Genomic DNA, 20,385 nt, shown 5'->3' on the forward strand with positions numbered 1-20,385 from the left:
AGAACCTTATCTTCACCATACCTGGTTGTCCAAATTAGGCATAATAATGTGTTAATTCCACGACTGTATATATCAGTATCGGTTGATATCGGTATCGGTAATTAAAGAGTTGGACAATATCGGATATCGGCAAAAAGCAATTATCGGACATCCCTAACAAAAACATATATAAGTCGCACTGGAGTATAAGTCACATTTTTTGGGGAAATGTATTTGATAAAAGCCAACAGCAAGAATAGACATTTTGAAAGGCAATTTAAAATAAATCAAGAATAGTGAACAACAGGCTGAATAAGTGTACGTTATATGAGGCATAAATAACCAACTGGTATGTTAACGTAACATATTATGGTAAGAGTCATTCAAATAACTATAACATATAGAACATGCTATACGTTTACCAAACAATCTGTCACTCCTAATCGCTAAATCCCATGAAATCTTATACGTCTAGTCTCTTACGTGAATGACATCAATAATATTATAATGTGTTAATCATTTCACACATAAGTCACTCCTGAGTATAAGTCGCACCCCCGGCCAAACTATGAAAAAAACTGCCACTTATAGTCCGAAAAATACGGTAATTGCTTTTACCAGTAACGAGTAATCTAATTAATTACCTTGAGGTCCGTTACAACGCCATTAGCAAAATCTTGATGTAACGCGGCACGGTACTTTTGATGTGGTTTTATTTCAACAACAAGACAGCGTCATAAGTGCAGCAAGTTCAATGCAGGAAATATCTTTTTACTGTGACAGCCACAAGCAGCACGGCACTAAAGGAAGAGACACCATCACACAGTGACACAGCAGACAACAGACGCACACGCACACAATGGCAAGAATGAACAACAAATCAATGATTGAAGTGACAAACTTGCCATCCAAAATATACCCAGTTTGTTGACAAGAAGATATGACAGCCCTCAAAGAACATTCAATCTCTTTATTATGCAAAGGTAACTCAATCAGGTGAAAAGATTCGTTGAAACCTTCGATGTCGTCACTAGGCAACAGGCCCCACCTTTTAAAAGCACAGACTCCGCCCACTGTGCTCCTATATTAAACATCTCAAATGCATTGTGGTTTTTATAAGTAACGTATATATATATATATATATATATATATATATATATATATATATATATATATATATATATATATATATATATATAACCAATGGAGAAATACAGCAGCAGTAATCAAATGGTTCAACAACATCCAAGACAAACAACAGCACAACTTTATCTCCTTTGATATCGAGGAATTTTACCCTTCCATCACGCAAGACCTACTGACTCAAGCACTAGACTTCGCCTCAGACTACGACTCATCACAGGCAACGAAAGAAACATCATCATCCACGCAAAAAACTCCATTCTCATCCACAACAGTACACCATGGCAAAAAAAGAACAATGCAACATTTGACGTCACTATGGGAAGTTTTGACGGAGCAGAAACGTGTGAACTCGTTGGGAGTTTCCTCCTCTCCCAGCTCGCTAGCCTCAATCTGAACCTTGGTATTTACCGTGATGACGGACTGGCAGTGTGTCGCGCCTCGCCAAGGAGCAGCGAGAATACCAAGAAGCGCATATGCCAAATTTTCAAAGAGAACGGCCTACGGATCACGATTGAAGCCAACAAGCAAACCGTCAACTTCCTTGACGTCACCTTCAACCTGAGAAATAACAGCTACCAACCATTCACGAAACCCAACACAACACTCCAATACGTGCACCATGACAGCAACCACCCACCCACCACCACGAAAAGAATACCTACCGGAATCAATAAAAGGCTATCGATGCTGTCATCTAGCAAAGCTGAATTTGACCAAGCAACCCCCCCGTACCAAAAAGCCCTTGATGAAAGCGGATACAATTTCACCCTCACCTATGAACCCACGCCAGGAAACCAGCCAAAAAAGAACAGAAAACGAAACGACATCATCTGGTACAACCCCCCATACAGCAAAAACGTCTCAACTAACATTGGACACAAATTCCTCAATCTGATTGACAAACACTTTCCCAAAGACAACACCCTAAGAAAAGTATTCAACAAGAACAACATTAAATTGAGCTACAGCTGCATGAACAATATACGACAAATCATCTCAAACCACAACAAAACAATTGCAAATGAGCCGTCGGCCCCCAGACAGAGCGACTCCAAAACCAACAAAGGCTGTAACTGTCGAAAGAAACCTGATTGCCCTCTCAACGGGGGGTGCTTACAAACATCAGTTGTCTACCAATCTAAGGTAATACGCAAGGACATTAACACATCCGACACATATGTAGGATTAACCGAGGGAGAATTCAAAACCAGATGGAACAATCACAAGGCTTCTTTCAGGAACAAAAACCTGCGAAATACCACAGAACTCAGCAAACACATTTGGGACCTCAAAGACAATAATGTTGAATATTCAATAACATGGCAAATTCTTGCATCCAGCACACCTTACAATAGTGGTAATAAAAGATGCAACCTATGCTTGAAAGAGAAACTGTTTATTATTTACCGTCCAGACCTGTCATCCCTCAACAAGCGCAGCGAAATTGTAACAGCATGCCGCCATAGACGGAAACACCTCCTAGGTAACACATGAGCCAATCACCACGCCCCTACGCCAGCCTGTACCCACCCACTCTGTGCCCTATACAAACCATGGTATGCGAATGCTCCCATTAAAATCTCCTGATGATTGAGGGTACCCCCCCTCATGAAACAGGCCTGTAGAGATGAAATAGTCTTGTGATTTTTTTTCCCCACACATACATATATATATATATATATATATAAATATATAAATATATAAATATAACTTTCCCGAGTAATTAGCGTATTTTCCGGACCATAGGGCGCACCGAAGAATGGTCTATTTTCAATCTTTTTTCATATATAAGGCGCACCGGATTATAAGGCGCATTAAAGGAGTCATATTCTTTTATTTTTTTCCTGAATGTAAAACACTTCCTTGTGGTCTACATAGGGCAGGGCCGACATCCGGGCAACTGAGCTACATACGGGTTCTTTGAGCCATAGCAACCTGACTGGCGTTGAAAACAAACCGTCGCCATTACTCTTTAAGCTGTCGACCTGCGCTGATTAAACCCGTCATTCTGCCTCCAAAATGCCCAAAAACTGTGTTGTTTTTGGTTGTGCAAACCACAACTGGAAACAGGGAAAACAAAGGTCGTATTTTGTTCTAACAAAGGTGGTATTTTGTTCTGCCAAAGCGTGCTAAAAGCCCACAGAGACGAGACAAATGGCTCGCAGCTTTACACCGGGAAAACGAGGACGGTTCTCACTGGAGTCCCCCAAAATCCCGGGTCGTGTGTTCGGATCACTTCGTTTCTGGTAAATATAAGGAACAAAAATCCACCTTCTTAACCACAACTTGGCTATACCGTCCATGCTAATGTTGAACCCGTTGAATTTTTACTGAATAACGTTCGACAGCTGAAGTTGTTGTTGTTGCACAACAATAACATACGGTATAGAGGCTATTTTCGAAAACCGGTTTCATTTAAATTTGCACTTAACGGTTGGGTTTTTAAAAACCAATAAACCCTATAATTTTCATGTTGCCATTTAATCAACTTTTCAAGACAGTCGTAAAATGCTGTCTGCAAGTCTCCTTTGTTGTAATCAAACATTACTTGTAGTTGTAGCCCTCAAATCTCTCAATATTTGTTCTGCCAAAGCGTGCTAAAAGCCCACAGAGACGAGACAAATGGCTCGCAGCTTTACACCGGGAAAACGAGGACGGTTCTCACTGGAGTCCCCCAAAATCCCGAGTCGTGTGTTCGGATCACTTCGTTTCTGGTAAATATAAGGAACAAAAATCCACCTTCTTAACCACAACTTGGCTATACCATCTGCTGGAAGGCGGTAAGGGCAGTCGTTTAATCCAACTACAGAACATTTTAACTCGTATCTTAACCTAGCCTCACTGGAAAGACTATTTACATAATCATACGCCATTTAGAACAGTTTAAAATGCCGTGAAACCTCGTTAAATGCCTTTTCTGTCAATGCTGTGTTCGCTGTGAGCTGGTTTGTTTTCAACGAATTCAATATGGCGACCGGTTGCTAGGGGATTGGCAGGCGGAAGTGACGTAGGTCCGCCCTCGCCTATAACATGTAATGGTGGTTCTTTGGTCAAAATGTTGCATAGATGATGTTTTACACATCATCTTCAAGCCGCTTTCTGACAGTCGCTTCAGGATGCGCCGTTTTGTTGGCGGTCTTATTTACATTGAGTCATATTGCCATCATAGTGCAGTCTACACCAGGGCTAGGGAACCTATGGCTCGCGAGCCAGATGTGGCTCTTTTGATGACTGCATCTGGCTCTCAGATAAATCTTAGCTGACATTGCTTGACACGATAAGTAATGAATAATTCACATTGGAAATGTGAAGTGAATTATATTTATATAGCGCTTTTTCTCTAGTGACTCAAAGCGCTTTACATGGTGAAACCCAATATCTGTGTTACATTTAAAGCAGTGTGAGTGGCACTGGGAGCATGTGGGTAAAGTGTCTTGCCCAAGGACACAACGGTACTGACTAGGATGGCGGAAGCGGGGATCGAACCTGGAACCCTCAAGTTGCTGGCACGGCCACTCTACCAACCGAGCTATACCGCCCCAGAAGAAGCTGCGAGGTCAAAAAATTGAAAAAATAAATTAAAAATAAATTTAAAAAAAACATATTCCAGCTGACATTTTCCATTCCAAGGCTTGATTTAAGTATAAGTGCCACTTCTGGTTATTTACGGGATAAAATGTTCAATTATTCAGCTTCTTCATTTTATTTATTTACATTTTATTCATACTTGCAAATATTTATATTAATTTACAAAAACCGTGTCATTAATATTTCAACTCTCCTTAATACTATTTGTTGCTGATTCACTGCAGGCATTTTATTAAACATACCACAGGTGTAACTAATCAATACATTTTTTTTTGTTATTGATTTTTTAATAATTATATGCATTCTTTTTTTTCTTTTTTTATTCTGATTCATGATAAATATTTAAAAAAACATATTTATTTTTTTTAAAAGCTGGTCAACCTTGAAATTCATATTTTCGACCCTATTTTCAATTTAACACGGGTGATTTTTTTTTAAAATGTATGTAACATACACTGTAAAAAAAATAGAAGTTGAGAAAACGCAAATTTTCAAATCACAGTGTTAAAAATAACGTTCAAAATATAAAACATTCTCATGAATTTTAATCCATCCATCCGTTTTCTTCCGCAACTGTTCAAAGTTGCGGGTGGCTCAGCCAATCCCAATGTTGGTCTTACTTAAAAATGCACGCATTTAGTTGTATTCAGTGTTAAAAAATATTATATGGCTCTCACGGAAATACATTTTAAAATATTTGGCTTTCCTGGCCCCTCAGCAAAAAAGGTTCCCGACCCCTGGTCTACACGTATCTCTTATGTTTGACTGCCATCTACTGGTCACACGTATCATTACAGCATGTACCAAATTAAATTACTTCAAGGTCGGTAAGCAAAAGCAGAGTTATTCAGTACATTAGGCACACTGTCGAGTTTTGAGAAAAAAGAGATTTTAAGTGCGCTTTATATCCTGAAAATACGGTAATTATATTTATTAAAGAGTAAGTCAATTACTTTTTTGGTAAAGTAACAAGTAGGGATGTCCAATAATATCGGACTGCAGATATTATCGGCCGATAAATGCTTTGAAGTGTAATATCGGAAATTATCGGTATCGGTTTCAAAAAGTAAAATGTATGCCTTTTTAAAAGGCCGCTGTGTACACGGACGTAGGGAGAAGTACAGAGCGCAAATAAACCTTAAAGGCACTGCCTTTGCGTGCCGGCCCAGTCACATAATATCTACAGCTTTTCACACACACAAGTGAATGCAAGACATACTTGGTCAACAGCCATACAGGTCACACTGAGGGTGGCCGTATAAACAAGTTTAACACTGTTACAAATATGCGCCACACTGTGAACCCACACCAAACAAGAATGACAAACACATTTCGGGAGAACATCCGCACCGTAACACAACATAAACACAACAGAACAAATACCCAGAACCCCTTGCAGCACTAACTCTTCCTGGACGCTACAATATACACCCCCCGCTACCCACTACCCCCCCTCAACCCTGCCCCCCCAACCCCGCCCACCTCAACCTCCTCATGCTCTCTCAGGGAGAGCATGTCCCAAATTCCAAGCTGCTGTTTTGAGGCATGTTAAAAAAAAGAATGCACTTTGTGACTTCAATAATAAATATGGCAGTGCCATGTTGGCATTTTTTTTCCATAACTTGAGTTCATTTATTTTGGAAAACCTTGTTACATTGTTTAATGCATCCAGCGGGGCATCACAACAAAATTAAGCATAATAATGTGTTAATTCCACGACTGTATATATCGGTATCGCTTGATATCGGAATCGGTAATTAAGAGTTGGGCAATAACGGAATATCGGCTAAAAAGCCATTATCGGACATCTCTGGTAACAAGTAACTATAATGAATTACTTTTAAAAACTAACTGGTGGTGAACAGCGGATATTTATTTCTAAATATGTATTAAAGTACACCTGTTGAGTTGAAATGACAATGTTGATGAAGTGCGTTTATTGGATAACAATGAAGGTTTTGGCAAGCAGGAAAATGAGCATTGAGGCTATAATATACATACTTGCCAACCCTCCCGGATTTTACGGGAGACTCCCGAAATTCAGCGCCTCTCCCGAAAACCTCCCGGGACAAATTTTCTCCCGAAATTCAGCCGGACCTGAGTGACGTGTCGACAGCTTGTTTTCACGTCCACTTTCCCACAATATAAACAGCGTGCCTGTCCAATCACGTTATAACTGTATAATGATCGAGGGCAAGTTCTTGGTTTCTTATGTGGGTTTATTGTTAGACAGTTTAATTAACGTCCTCCCAGCACGGAAACAACACACAACAGCAGTCACGTTTTCGTCTACCGTAAAGCAGTTCGTCTGCCGTAAACAGCAATGTTGCGAGACTCTTAAACAGGACAATAGTGCCATCTACTGTACATGCATATGTGACAATAACATCTAGGGCTTTTAGAGAGTGCAGTGCACAACTGCGCACACAACAAGGAGACGAAGCAGAATGCATCATCAGAGAGGGTGTTCAGCATGGTTAGAAAAATAGTGACAGAGAATAGAACAAGGATGGACAATTCAACCCTTAACTCAACAATGAGTAGATGAGTGTTATGTGTGTGTATATGTGTAAATGAATGAACACTGAAATTCAAGTATTTCTCTTATTTATATATATATATATATATATATATATATATATATATATATATATATGAAATACTTGACTTGGTGAATTCTAGCTGTAAATATACTCCTCCCCTCTTAACCACGCCCCCACACACGCCCCCTCCCCCACCCCTGACCACGCCCCCCCACCTCCCGAAATCAGAGGTCTTAAAGGGGAACATCATCAGCAGACCTATGTAAGCGTCAATATATACCTTGATGTTGCAGAAAAAAGACCATATATTTTTTTAACCGATTTCCGAACTCTAAATGGGTGAATTTTGGCGAATTAAACGCCTTTCTAATATTCGCTCTCGGAGCGATGACGTCACATCGGGAAGCAATCCGCCATTTTCTCAAACACCGAGTCAAATCAGCTCTGTTATTTTCCGTTTTTTCGACTGTTTTCCGTACCTTGGAGACATCATGCCTCGTGGGTGTGTTGTCGGAGGGTGTAACAACACCAACAGGGACGGATTCAAGTTGCACCAGTGGCCCAAAGATGCCAAAGTGGCAAGAAATTGGACGTTTGTTCCGCACACTTTACCCACGAAAGCTATGCTACGACAGAGATGGCAAGAATGTGTGGATATCCTGCGACACTCAAAGCAGATGCATTTCCAACCATAAAGTCAAAGAAATCTGCCGCCAGAACCCCATTGAATCTGCCGGAGTGTGTGAGCAATTCAGGGACAAAGGCCCTCGGTAGCACGGCAAGCAATGGCGGCAGTTTGTTCCCGCAGACGGGCGAGCTAAACCCCCTGGATGTCTTGGCTCACACCGTCCCTTATGCCACCGAAGATGATCAAGAGATGAATATCGACCCTAGCTTCCCTGGCCTGCTGACATCAACTCCAAAACTGGACAGATCAGCTTTCAGGAAAAGAGAGCGGATGAGGGTATGTCTACAGAATATATTAATTGATGAAAACTGGGCTGTCTGCATTCTCAAAGTGCATGTTGTTGCCAAATGTATTTCATATGCTGTAAACCTAGTTCATAGTTGTTAGTTTCCTTTAATGCCAAACAAACACATACCAATCGTTGGTTAGAAGGCGATCGCCGAATTCGTCCTGGCTTTCTCCCGTGTCGCTGGCTGTCGTGTCGTTTTCGTGGGTTTCGCTTGCATACGGTTCAAACCGATATGGCTCAATAGCTTCAGTTTCTTCAATTTGGTTTTCGCTACCTGCCTCCACACTACAACCATCCGTTTCAATACATGCGTAATCTGTTGAATCGCTTAAGCCGCTGAAATCCGAGTCTGAATCCGAGCTAATGTCGCTATAGCTTGCTGTTCTTTCCACCATGTTTGTTTGTGTCGGCTTCACTATGTGACGTCACAGGAAAATGGACGGGTGTATATAACGATGGTTAAAATCAGGCACTTTCAAGCTTTTTTTAGGGATATTGCGTGATGGGTAAAATTTTGAAAAAAACTTGGAAAAATAAAATAAGCCACTGGGAACTGATTTTTAATGGTTTTAACAATTCTGAAATTGTGATAATGTTCCCATTTAAGGTTGGCAAGTATGATGATATGTGTATTAACCCATTACTTGTTTTATCAAACAAAATAATCAATAAATTATTCGATGACTAAAATAAGTGAGCTGCATCCCTGAACTGAACTGAACTGAACCGAGCTTATACTGGGATCATCACCGCCTGAGCTCATTTGAATTTTACACTGAATGATATAATGGTCTTTCCTTAGATGGCCATTATGATTTACAGCTCTAATAAATCAAGTGAAATTGGCTATAAAAGTGAATTGATGATCAGCGTCACATTTCAACATTTGGTGCATTAATCCATCTTGGTATTGATGACTTTCTTTGGTGGATAGATAGAGCTACTTTTGCTCGGACGACGGTAGGAAGAAGTGCTGCCAGGTGGTTGGGACAAGTGTTAAAGAGAAGAGGAAATAGACAATTAGAGACATGTTGGGAGCCAGTATGAGACAGTGTGAAGAAGACAGTCGAAAGAGAACAAGATGCAGCAAAAGATTGTGAGCTACAAAAAAAAATAGAAAACCTGGATAAAAAGACTTGAAAAAATGGTGAAATTGGCTGATGTAGTCAATATGAGCACGCGTCCAAGAGTGCCTTTTATATATGAGTCCAGGGGCATTAAGCGGCACGTCTATTAGCGGAATCTGGCGTGACACTAAACACCACTCTGCTGGAAGCATCCATTCTAATCACATCCTGCCTCCGCCTGCACCAAAATAAACAAGGACACTTGGAGGCACAGAGGGAATGATAAGCAGGTGCACAGAAGCACAGCAGGGGACTCTCACCCACGGCCAAGTCAACATGCACGCTCAACTGTACAAGTCAGGAGGATAATGACATCAAGAACATTTGATTGTACTATTTTTAATATCATTACTTAACCCTTGCGTGGTGTTCGGGTCTGTGGGACCACTTTTCATTTTTTCTTAAAAGAAAAATGATACAAAAATAATAAATCTTTCAAACTGAGACTCACTGACTTTGGCTCATTTTCTGTGAAGAACATATATCACAATACATATTTAATGACCACACACCATCAGAGGTGGGTAGTAACGCGCTACATTTACTCCGTTACATCTACTTGAGTAACTTTTGGGATAAATTGTACTTCTAAGAGTAGTTTTAATGCAACATACTTTTACTTTTACTTGAGTATATTTATAGAGAAGAAACGCTACTTTTACTCCGCTACTTTTATCTACATTCAGCTCGCTACTCGCTACTAATTTTGATCAATCTGTTAATGCACGCTTTGTTTGTTTTGGTCTGTCAGACAGACCTTCATAGTGCCTGCGTTTCACCAATCAGATGCAGTCACTGGTGACGTTGGACCAATCAAACAGAGCCAGGTGGTCACATGACTTGACTTAAACAAGTTGAAAAACTTATTGGGGTGTTACCATTTAGTGGTCAATTGTACGGAATATGTACTGTACTGTGCAATCTACTAATAAAAGTTTCAATCAATCAATCAAAAGTGTGAAGGAAAAAAGACCCTTTTTTATTTCAACCGTACATCCCGTCAAAAGCCTAAAGACTGACTGCACAGTTCCTGTCTTCACAATAAAAGTGCCGCCCCATCGCGCCTGCGCTTTCAAAATAAGAGTCTCCGAAAGCCAGCGCAAACAAGCTAGCAAGCTATGGAGTTTGCCGCCAATGTATTTCTTGTAAAGTGTATAAAAACGAATATGGAAGCTGGACAAATAAGAAGCCAAAAACCAACCACTTTCATGTGGTATTAGACAGAAAGGAGGACTTTTTTTCTCCTCCATTTGAAAACGTGGACGTTATCATCACTACTGTCTGATTACAATCAATGCAAGTCATCAGAATCAGGTAATACACCAACTTATATTCTTGTTTTCATGAAAGAAAGGAATCTATATGTGTTAAACATGCATGTATATTCATTAAAACACCTTTAACATGTAAACAAAAACGGCAAAATAAATAAATATAAATTATATACTGTATACATCAATGTATGTATATATGTGTGTATATATATATATATGTGTGTGTGTGTATATATATATATATATATATATATATATATATATATATATATATATATATATATATATATATATATATATATATATATATATATGTGTGTGTTTGTGTGTATATGTTACTCATCAGTTACTCAGTACTTGAGTAGTTTTTTCACAACATACTTTTTACTTTTACTCAAGTAAATATTTGGGTGACTACTCCTTACTTTTACTTGAGTAATAAATCTCTAAAGTAACAGTACTCTTACTTGAGTACAATTTCTGGCTACTCTACCCACCTCTGCACACCATACACCCCCCCAACACATTTCTATTACCGTATTTTTCGGACTATAAGTCGCAGTTTTTTTCATAGTTTGGCCGGGGGTGCGACTTATACTCAGGAGCGACTTATGTGTGAAATGATGAACACATTATAATATTATTGATGTCATTCACGTAAGAGACTAGACGTATAAGATTTCATGGGATTTAGCAATTAGGAGTGACAGATTGTTTGGTAAACGTATAGCATGTTCTATATGTTATAGTTATTTGAATGACTCTTACCATAATATGTTACGTTAACATACCAGTTGGTTATTTATGCCTCATATAACGTACACTTATTCAGCCTGTTGTTCACTATTCTTTATTTATTTTAAATTGCTTTTCAAATGTCTAATCTTGGTGTTGGGTTATATCATATACATTTCCCCACAAAATGCGACTTATACTCCAGTGTGACTTATATATGTTATTCTTAGGGATGTCCGATAATGGCTTTTTGCTGATATCCGATATTCCGATATTGTCCAACTCTTTAATTACCATTACCGATATCAACCGATATATGCAGTCGTGGAATTAACACATTATTATGCCTAATTTGGACAACCAGGTATGGTGAAGATAAGGTCCTTTTTAAAAATAATAATAAAATAAAATAAGATAAATAAATTAAAAACATTTTCTTGAATAAAAAAGAAAGTAAAACAATATAAAAACAGTTACATAGAAACTAGTAATTAATGAAAATGAGTCAAATTAACTGTTAAAGGTTAGTACTATTAGTGGACCAATCATGTGTGCTTACGGACTGTATCCCTTGCAGACTGTATTGATATATATTGATATATAATGTAGGAACCTACCACAATATTAATAACAGAAAGAAACAACCCTTTTGTGTGAATGAGTGTGAATGGGGGAGGGAGGTTTTTTGAGTTGGTGCACTAAATGTAAGGGTATCTTGTGTTTTTATGTTGATTTAATTAAAAAAAACAAAAAAAACAAACCGATACCGATAATTTCCGATATTACATTTTAAAGCATTTATCGGCCGATAATACCGATATTATCGGACATCTCTAGTTTTTTTCTTTCTTTATTATGCATTTTCGGCCGGTGTGACTTATACTCCAGCGCGACTTATACTCCGAAAAATACGGTACATATAAGATGTCCGGGTCCACTGGACCCGGGGCTAAAAGAAGTGTGGAAATTGATGTTCTGTGTACCACACGCACCCACACCCACACACACACACACAACAGGCCTAGACAGGAGGAGGACAGAGTGTAGGTACACAGAACATCAGAGGGTCAAATGTGCGAGAAAATGAGAGCAGACAGTGTTGACAAACAATGTTGTGTTGGAACCGCAGGTGCAGAAACACAAAAGAAGAATCCCTGTGGGATGCAGAAACTGGCAGGGAAATTTTCCGTGCAACGTTCAAATTGTTGTTACTCAGCCAGCGTTTGTGGGTCTGATGGACCCGTTGCATTTTGTGGCTTTTAATGCCTCACAATCAAACACTTTTATGTTCAAATACTGAACAGATGTTCATTGGGATATGTTAAACATCTGTTAAAAACAGTCTTGAAATTTACTACAATAACTATCAGTTTTTAATTGAACTACCACTAATTACTAATTAATACAATTCCTGCCAAGTTGACCTTCCATACGAAAGACTGGAAATAGCATTGATCTGTTCCACTACAAACTGTTGAAGAGTACGGGCAGTGTTTAGAGCAGTGCTTCTTAACCTTGTTGGAGGTAGCGAACCCCACCAGTTCCATATGCGCATTCACCCAACCCTTCTTTAGTGACAAATAAAATGTTGTTTTTTTCAAATTCAAGACAAAGTTATGTTTTTTTACTGGTGCACAAAATGAAGCGTGCATGAACATCACCTTGTTCAAAGAACAAAAGCAACACAGTGCATGAACTCACAACAAATGACACACCTGCAAATCAGTCTGACTTCTGCTGTTGCCGTATCCGTAAAGTTTTGATTTACAAGATGAGTCGGGTGTGTCTTGACCTCCGCGGCGGAGGCTCTGTCCAACCCCTTAGGCCGACTCAGCGAACCCTTAGGGTTCGATCGAACCCAGGTTAAGAACCACTGCTTTAGAGCAAAAGTTTGTCATTTTAACTGCTATACGAGTGTAAAAATAAGCTTGATTCTAAAACCATTAAAATACAATGGAGACACATTATGCAAGCGTAAAAAGAAGTTAGCCACTGTCTTCATAACATTAACTTGTAAATAATGATTTGTATGGATAAACACAGTAGGTGCACCTGTAAAATCTGGAAAAACAAAAAACTAGGTAATCTCTTGAGACATCTCTCAACATACTTCCGAGGCAGGGCATTCCACACCAGAAAAAGGCTCCACTGTAAGAACAGATAAAAAATGGTGAAACCCATTCGTGCTAGTTAGGGTTGTACTAGTATAGTACCGCGATACTAATGAATCATATTCAGTACTATGCCGCCTCTAAAGAGCACTCCCCGCCCCCTTTGTTTAACGGGCATCACAGCGCCTCGTGACATTGCTGGTTTTACGAGCAGAGGAGCATGTTCGGCAATGCACAATCACTGAGTACTTACAAGCAGACACAGTGTGTAGACAGAAAAGGGAGAACGGACGCATTTTGGCTTAAAAACTAACAATAAAGGTGAAGTTATAACACTGAAATGTCCACCGGAAGAGGTGCTTTAAGATATAGCTAGCTAGCTGGCAGCTAAAATCCATCCACAGTCTGCAGTGTTTTAGCTACGTCTAAATCACTAATCCTGGCCTCCATGGCGACAAATCAAGTAAGTTTCTTACAAGTATCATCCCTGCAGGACGAGGAATAGCTAAACATGCTTCACTACACACCGTAGCTCACAATGTAAACAAACGCCATGGGTGGATCTACACCTGACATCCATTGTAATGACACCAAGTAAAGGAGCGTATCTAGTCGATACTACTATGATTGTCATGTCTGTGTAATCATGTTTTGTTTTAAGTCATGTTTTGTTTAGTTATAGGACTCTTTAGTTTCTGTCTTTTCACTCCCTTGTCTTGTTTCCATGATTACCCCATTAGTTTCACCTGTTCCACGTTTGGACTCATTGTGCACTCTTGATTGTCACCATAGCAACCCATTAGTTTTCACCTGTCACGTCACGCACCTGTTTCACGTCTTGAGTCACGCACCTGTTTTCGTTAATCATGTCTGTAGTATTTAAGTTCAGTGTTTTTCAGTTTGTCTTTCTGACGACCTCACCACATTTATGCTCGACACATTTCTAACTCCTTTTCATGTCCATCGTTCACGCTGCTCCTTTTTTGTCCGTGCCAAGTAAGTTTTCTTTATTCAAGCCATAGTTTGCAAGTTTTGTTTAATTGTTCATAGTTTCTGCCAATGTGCAAGTTTTGTGTTTATAGTCTAGTTTTGTTTCTCCGCCACTGTGCGCGCTTTTCGTTTATTCCTTTTTTGATAGTTTAAATAAATCATGTACCTACATTCCCGTCTCGCCCGTGCCAACTTTCCGTTGCATCCCGGAAAAGCAAACACCCAAGATCAAGTCATGACAATGATTAAATTGATATTTTTTAGCATCGCATTTTAAAATGTATATTATGTTTATAAACTCAGAAAATACGTCCGTGGACACATGAGGACTTAAATTATGACCATTCTGTGATCCTGTAACTACTTGATATCGGATTGATACCCAAATTTGTGGTATCATCCAAAACTAATGTAAAGTATCATTGATTGATTGATTGATTGAGACTTTTATTAGTAGATTGCACAGTACAGTACATATTCCGTACAATTGACCACTAAATGGTAACACCCGCATAAGTTTTTCAACTTGTTTAAGTCGGGGTCCACGTTAATCAATTCATGGTAAACAAACAAGAGAAGAATAAGTGATTATTACATTTGAACAGAAGTGTAGCTAGAACATGTTAAAAGAGAAAGTAAGCAGATATTAACATTAAATGAACAAGTAAATTAATAATCCATTTTCTACCACTTGTCCTTAATAATTTTGACAAAATAATAGAATGGAAAATGACACAATATGTTACTGCATATGTCAGCAGCTAAATTAGGAGCTTTTGTTTGTTTACTTATACTAGACAAGTTGTCTAGTATGTTCACTATTTTATTTAAGAGCAAAATTGAGGGTTAATAATCAGTGTCAGCCAGGGTTCAATATCTTTGTCACTATGTTAGAAGACGCCCGTTCCAGTCCTCAAATGTTGTTTGCCGCAAAATATGGAAGTGCATACGGGGGGGGGTGAAGGCTTAATTTAAGCTGACGTTGATTTAAAATCCACAGCAAGCCAGCACAAAAACCGCCTGGAAACACAGTGATTCAGGCAGAAGCCTCCTCGGGGTGCGATGGGTGTATTTTTTTTCGCCTTCGCATTTCTGGGAGTGTTTACTCCAGGAATACATCTGCTAAGCTTATTATTCCATCACCCAATGGGTGACTCTTCTGAGAAGATGATGCGAAGCTACGTGATTTTATGGGTTTTCAATGATGAATATAGGAGACCATCAGAACACTGTTAAATACAAAAGCAGTGAAGTTGGCACGTTGTGTAAATGGTAAATAAAAACAGAATACAATCATTTGCAAATCTATTTCAACCTATATTCAATTGAATAGACTGCATGGACAAGATACTTCACTTTCGAACTGGAAAACTTTATTTTTGCAAATATTAGCTCATTTGGAATCTGATGCCTGCAACATGTTTCAAAAAAGCTGGCACAAGTGGCAAAAAAGACTGAGAAAGTTGAGGAATGCTCATCAAACACTAACTTGGAACATCCCACAGGTGAACAGGCTAATTGGGAACAGGTGGGTGCCATGATTGGGTATAAAAGTGGCTTCCATGAAATGTGCAGTCATTCACAAACAAAGATGGGGCGAGGGTCACCACTTTGTCAACAAATGCGTGAGCAAATTGTCCAACAGTTTAACAACAACATTTGTCAACGAGCTATTGCAAGGAATTAATGGATTTCACCATCTACGGTCCGTAATATCATCAAAGGGTTCAGAGAATGTGGAGAAATCACTGCACGTAAGCAGCTAAGCCCGTGACCTTCCATCCCTCAGGCTGTACTGCATCAACAAGTGACATCAGTGTGTAAAGGATATCACCACATGGGCTCAGGAACACTTCAGTAAACCATTGTCAGTAACTACAGTTTGTCGCTACATCGGTAAGTGCAAGTTAAAACTCTCCTATGCAAAACGAAAGTCATTTATCAACAACACCCAGAAACGCTGCCGGCTTTGCTGGGCCCGAGCTCATCTAAGACGGACTGATGCAAAGTGTAAAAGTGTTCTGTGGTCTGACGAGTCCACATTTCAAAATGTCTTTGGAAACTCTGGATGTCGTGTCCTCCGGAACAAAGAGGAAAATAACCATTCGGATTGTTATAGGCGCAAAGTGTAAAAGCCAGCATGTGTGATGGTATGGGGGTGTATTAGTGCCCAAGTCATGGGTAACTTTCACATCTGTGAAGGAACAATTAATGCTGAAAGGTACATACAGGTTTTGGAGCAACATATGTTGCCATCCAAGCAACGTTATCATGGACGCCCCTGCTTATTTTAGCAAGACAATGCCAAGCCACGTGTTGAACAACTTAAGCTGTACATCAAGCAAGAATGCGAAAGAATTCCACTTGAAAAGCTTAAAAAATGTGTCTCCTCATTTCCCAAACCTTTACTAAGTGTTGTTAAAAGGAAAGGCCATGTAACACAGTGGTAAAAATGCCCCTGTGCCAACCTTTTTGCAATGTGTTGCTGCCATTAAATTCTAAGTTAATGATTATTTGCAAAAAAAAATGAAGTTTCTCAGTTCCAACATGAAATATCTTGTCTTTGCAGTCCACTCAATTGAATATAAGTTGAAAAGGATTTGCAAATCATTGTATTCTGTTTTTATTTTCGAATTACACATTGTGCTAATTTCACTGGTTTTGGGTTTTGTACATACTGCTGTGAAAGTGCTGGTCTTATGGGCGTGGGTAGAGGTCAGAGGGCAGCACTTACCCCGCACTTGCTGAGAGCGATGTACCACCACCTCTCTCTCACCGAGCGAAAACTGCGGCCGCCCACGCAGCTCAGGACCTCCTCGTCGCCGTCTCCCTCCACCTGGGACAGAGAGGATGCAGTCATCCCAACAGGATACATCACATTTCACCGCTGAGGTGTTGATTTGATCGCAGGGGTTTGAGAGCGTGACACGCGCACATGGAAACATATTTCACACAGCCCAAAAATAGCCTGAAATGTGGCAAAGAGATCGGGAAATCACACTTCACTATGCAATCAACAAATAAGATATGAGAAATGAAACATGTTGTTTTTTTTTTGCAAGAATGAGGATGTAGAAAGTTTATTTTGAACGCTCTTTTTTCGGTTTGGAGCAGGTTGGTTTCACCTTAAGTATTATTGGGGTAAACCACAATGAGACCTGCTAATAAACACCAACAATGGATGAAGAACAATAGCCACGCTGGAACATTTTATCCAAGAGGACACTGAGGGCACACAAAGCAGACTGTAGGAGCCTAAATGATGTTTAAGTTCATTTACATTTTATGGAAGGTGCTTTATGTTTATTCAGCCAAAAGGGGACTATTTACTAAATTATTACTAAATAATACGAAAATGTATATATTACATGCTTAGAATAATTATAAGGTACACTTTTATTTGTAATTATTATATTTGTCTGAATAATTTTATACTTCTTTAATACAGTGAAGATTACGTAACTGTTTAATTCATACTTGCCAACCTTGAGACCTCCGATTTCAGGAGGTTGGGGGTGTGGGCGTGGTCGGGGTGTGGCGGGGGCGTGGTTGGGGGCGGAGCTAAGAGGGGAGGAGTATATTTACAGCTAGAATTCACCAAGTCAAGTATTTTATATATATATATATATATATATATATATATATATAAATAAAAGAAATTCTTGAATTTCAGTGTTCATTTATTTACACATATATACACACAACACTCATCTACTCATTGTTGAGTTAAGGGTTGAATTGTCCATCCTTGTTCTATTCTCTGTCACTATTTTTCCAACCATGCTGAACACCCTTTCGCAGGTACCCAGAAAGGTTTCGAGTACCACCAAAAAAACTGAATCTCTGAAGACAGTATAAAAATCTGTGTTAAAGGTGTACAAATACTGTTTGTATAATAAGCATTTTATTTTTTTACAAATGAGGGTTAAGAGTTCAGTACTAAAAAAAAAAAAAAAAAATGTGGCTTAAGTACAGTTTTTTAATTGAGCTGCTGCATTTTTTGGTTGGGTTGTTTATTTATTTTGAGTAACTTCTATACATTTCTAAAAGGGGAATAATGTAATAGAGTGATCTATGTTTGTCTGTTGCCATCTCCTGGTGAATGTTGGCTATAGCGTACTGGGGTTACTTTTTGGTTGGCCAACGATTTACGTGGTGTTGCGCACCTGACGTCACTCAGGTCCGCATGGAGCTGGAGGGGGCGTGGCTTTCAGCTCCGCCTGAATTTCGGGAGATTTTCGGGAGAAAATTTGTCCCGGGAGGTTTTCGGGAGAGGCGCTGAATTTCGGGAGTCTCCCGGAAAATCCGGGAGGGTTGGCAAGTATGGTTTAATTGCATATATGGCGGAAGGATCTGTGTGGTAATATGGTTTTGGACACAATCTTCTTTTTGTGTCTTTGAAGCATGTGGTTATATGACAGTTTCCCATTTCTTTACAGAGTCTTTTGCATTGTCATTGAACTCTGCGAGATCTTTTAAGCTGCACTGGTTGGGTAGCAGAGGACAGACAAGGCAGTGCTGCACCGTGTGGTCCACTTCTCCGCATTCGCAGGTGGTTGGGCCGGTTTTGTAGCCCCATCTGGCCATAGCAGCTTTTGATCGCCCTGTTCCTGTTCTCAGGCGGTTTAGTGTCTTCCACTGGACCCATGGTGTTTCTGACCCGGGGGGCAGGTCTTCAGAAGGGGGGATTCCCATGTCAATAGGAGGGGGGTCTTTCTCTAATTTTTGTGTCCATAGCTGGAGTCTGGTTTCTTCCCGAGATGTTGTTAGGGGCTGGACATTGCTGAGGAAGCTTCTCCTTGACTTCAGACGTTGGGCTGAGGGTTCACGTCCATAGAGGAGGTGGCGTTCATCACTGGTAGATTTTGTGAACTCTACTCGGCTGGCAACTTCCCGTCTCACGTCTGCAGGGGCAATGCCAGCGAGGAGATGTAGGTTGTTCAGGTTGGTAGGCTTCAAGCAACCAGTGATCAAGCGGCAGGTGTTGTTCAGTGCTGGGTCCAGTTTCTTGGCATGGGTTGATCTCTCCCAGACAGGACATGCATACTCAGCCGAGGAATAGCACAGGGCCAAAGCAGTACATCTTAGTGTGTGTGCTGTGGCTCCCCATTTGGAATTTGTCAGTTTCCGCAAGATGTTGTTTCGGGAGCTGACTTTTAGTTTGGTGTTTTTGATGTGTTCCTTGAAGGAGAGGGTGCGGTCCAGGGTTACGCCAAGGTAGACAGGGTTGGTACAATTCTCAAGTGGTGTTCCATACCATTTGATGTTAAGAGGTCGGTTCGCATCCCGGTTCCTGAGATGGAACGAGCAGACTTGGGTCTTTGCGTGTAGATGGTTTTGCTCGTAGTAGAAGAACAGCTCATCTAGAGCTGAGGTGAGGTTTGCTTCTACCGCTTCAAACGTACTCTCTTGAGATGTTACACAGAGGTCGTCAGCGTATATGAATCGTGCAGTGTTCTGGTCCATTGGCTGGTCGTTGGTATAGACTACTGTTGACAGTAGTGGAGCCAGCACACTACCTTGAGGTAGGCCGTTCTTCTGTCGTCGCCAGCGACTTTGCTTGTTGTTTAAAGGGGAACATTATCACCAGACCTATGGAAGCGTCAATATATACCTTGATGTTGCAGAAAAAAAGACCATATATTTTTTTAACCGATTTCCGAACTCTAAATGGGTGAATTTTGGCGAATTAAACGCCTTTCTAATATTTGCTCTCGGAGCGATGACATCACAACGTGACGTCGCATCGGGAAGCAATCCGCCATTTTCTCAAACACCGAGTCAAATCAGCTCTGTTATTTTCCGTTTTTTCGACTGTTTTCCGTACCTTGGAGACATCATGCCTCGTCGGTGTGTTGTCGGAGGGTGTAACAACACCAACAGGGACGGATTCAAGTTGCACCAGAAATTGGACG

General features: G+C 40.0%; 1 protein-coding gene across 3 annotated transcripts in view; it reads right to left on the minus strand.

Annotated features, from left to right (window-relative positions):
• tmem145 (transmembrane protein 145) overlaps nt 1-20,385 on the minus strand; it is a 122,802-nt gene that overhangs the window by 61,784 nt on the left and 40,633 nt on the right. For all 3 annotated transcript variants that reach the window (XM_061947160.1, XM_061947152.1, XM_061947145.1), the window contains exon 5: nt 17,205-17,306. In XM_061947160.1, coding sequence (XP_061803144.1) covers nt 17,205-17,306 — 102 coding nt within the window. The remainder of the gene's footprint in view (nt 1-17,204; nt 17,307-20,385) is intronic.

This window comes from Nerophis lumbriciformis, linkage group LG04, assembly GCF_033978685.3.
Source record: "Nerophis lumbriciformis linkage group LG04, RoL_Nlum_v2.1, whole genome shotgun sequence".
Taxonomy (NCBI): Eukaryota; Metazoa; Chordata; class Actinopteri; order Syngnathiformes; family Syngnathidae; genus Nerophis; species Nerophis lumbriciformis.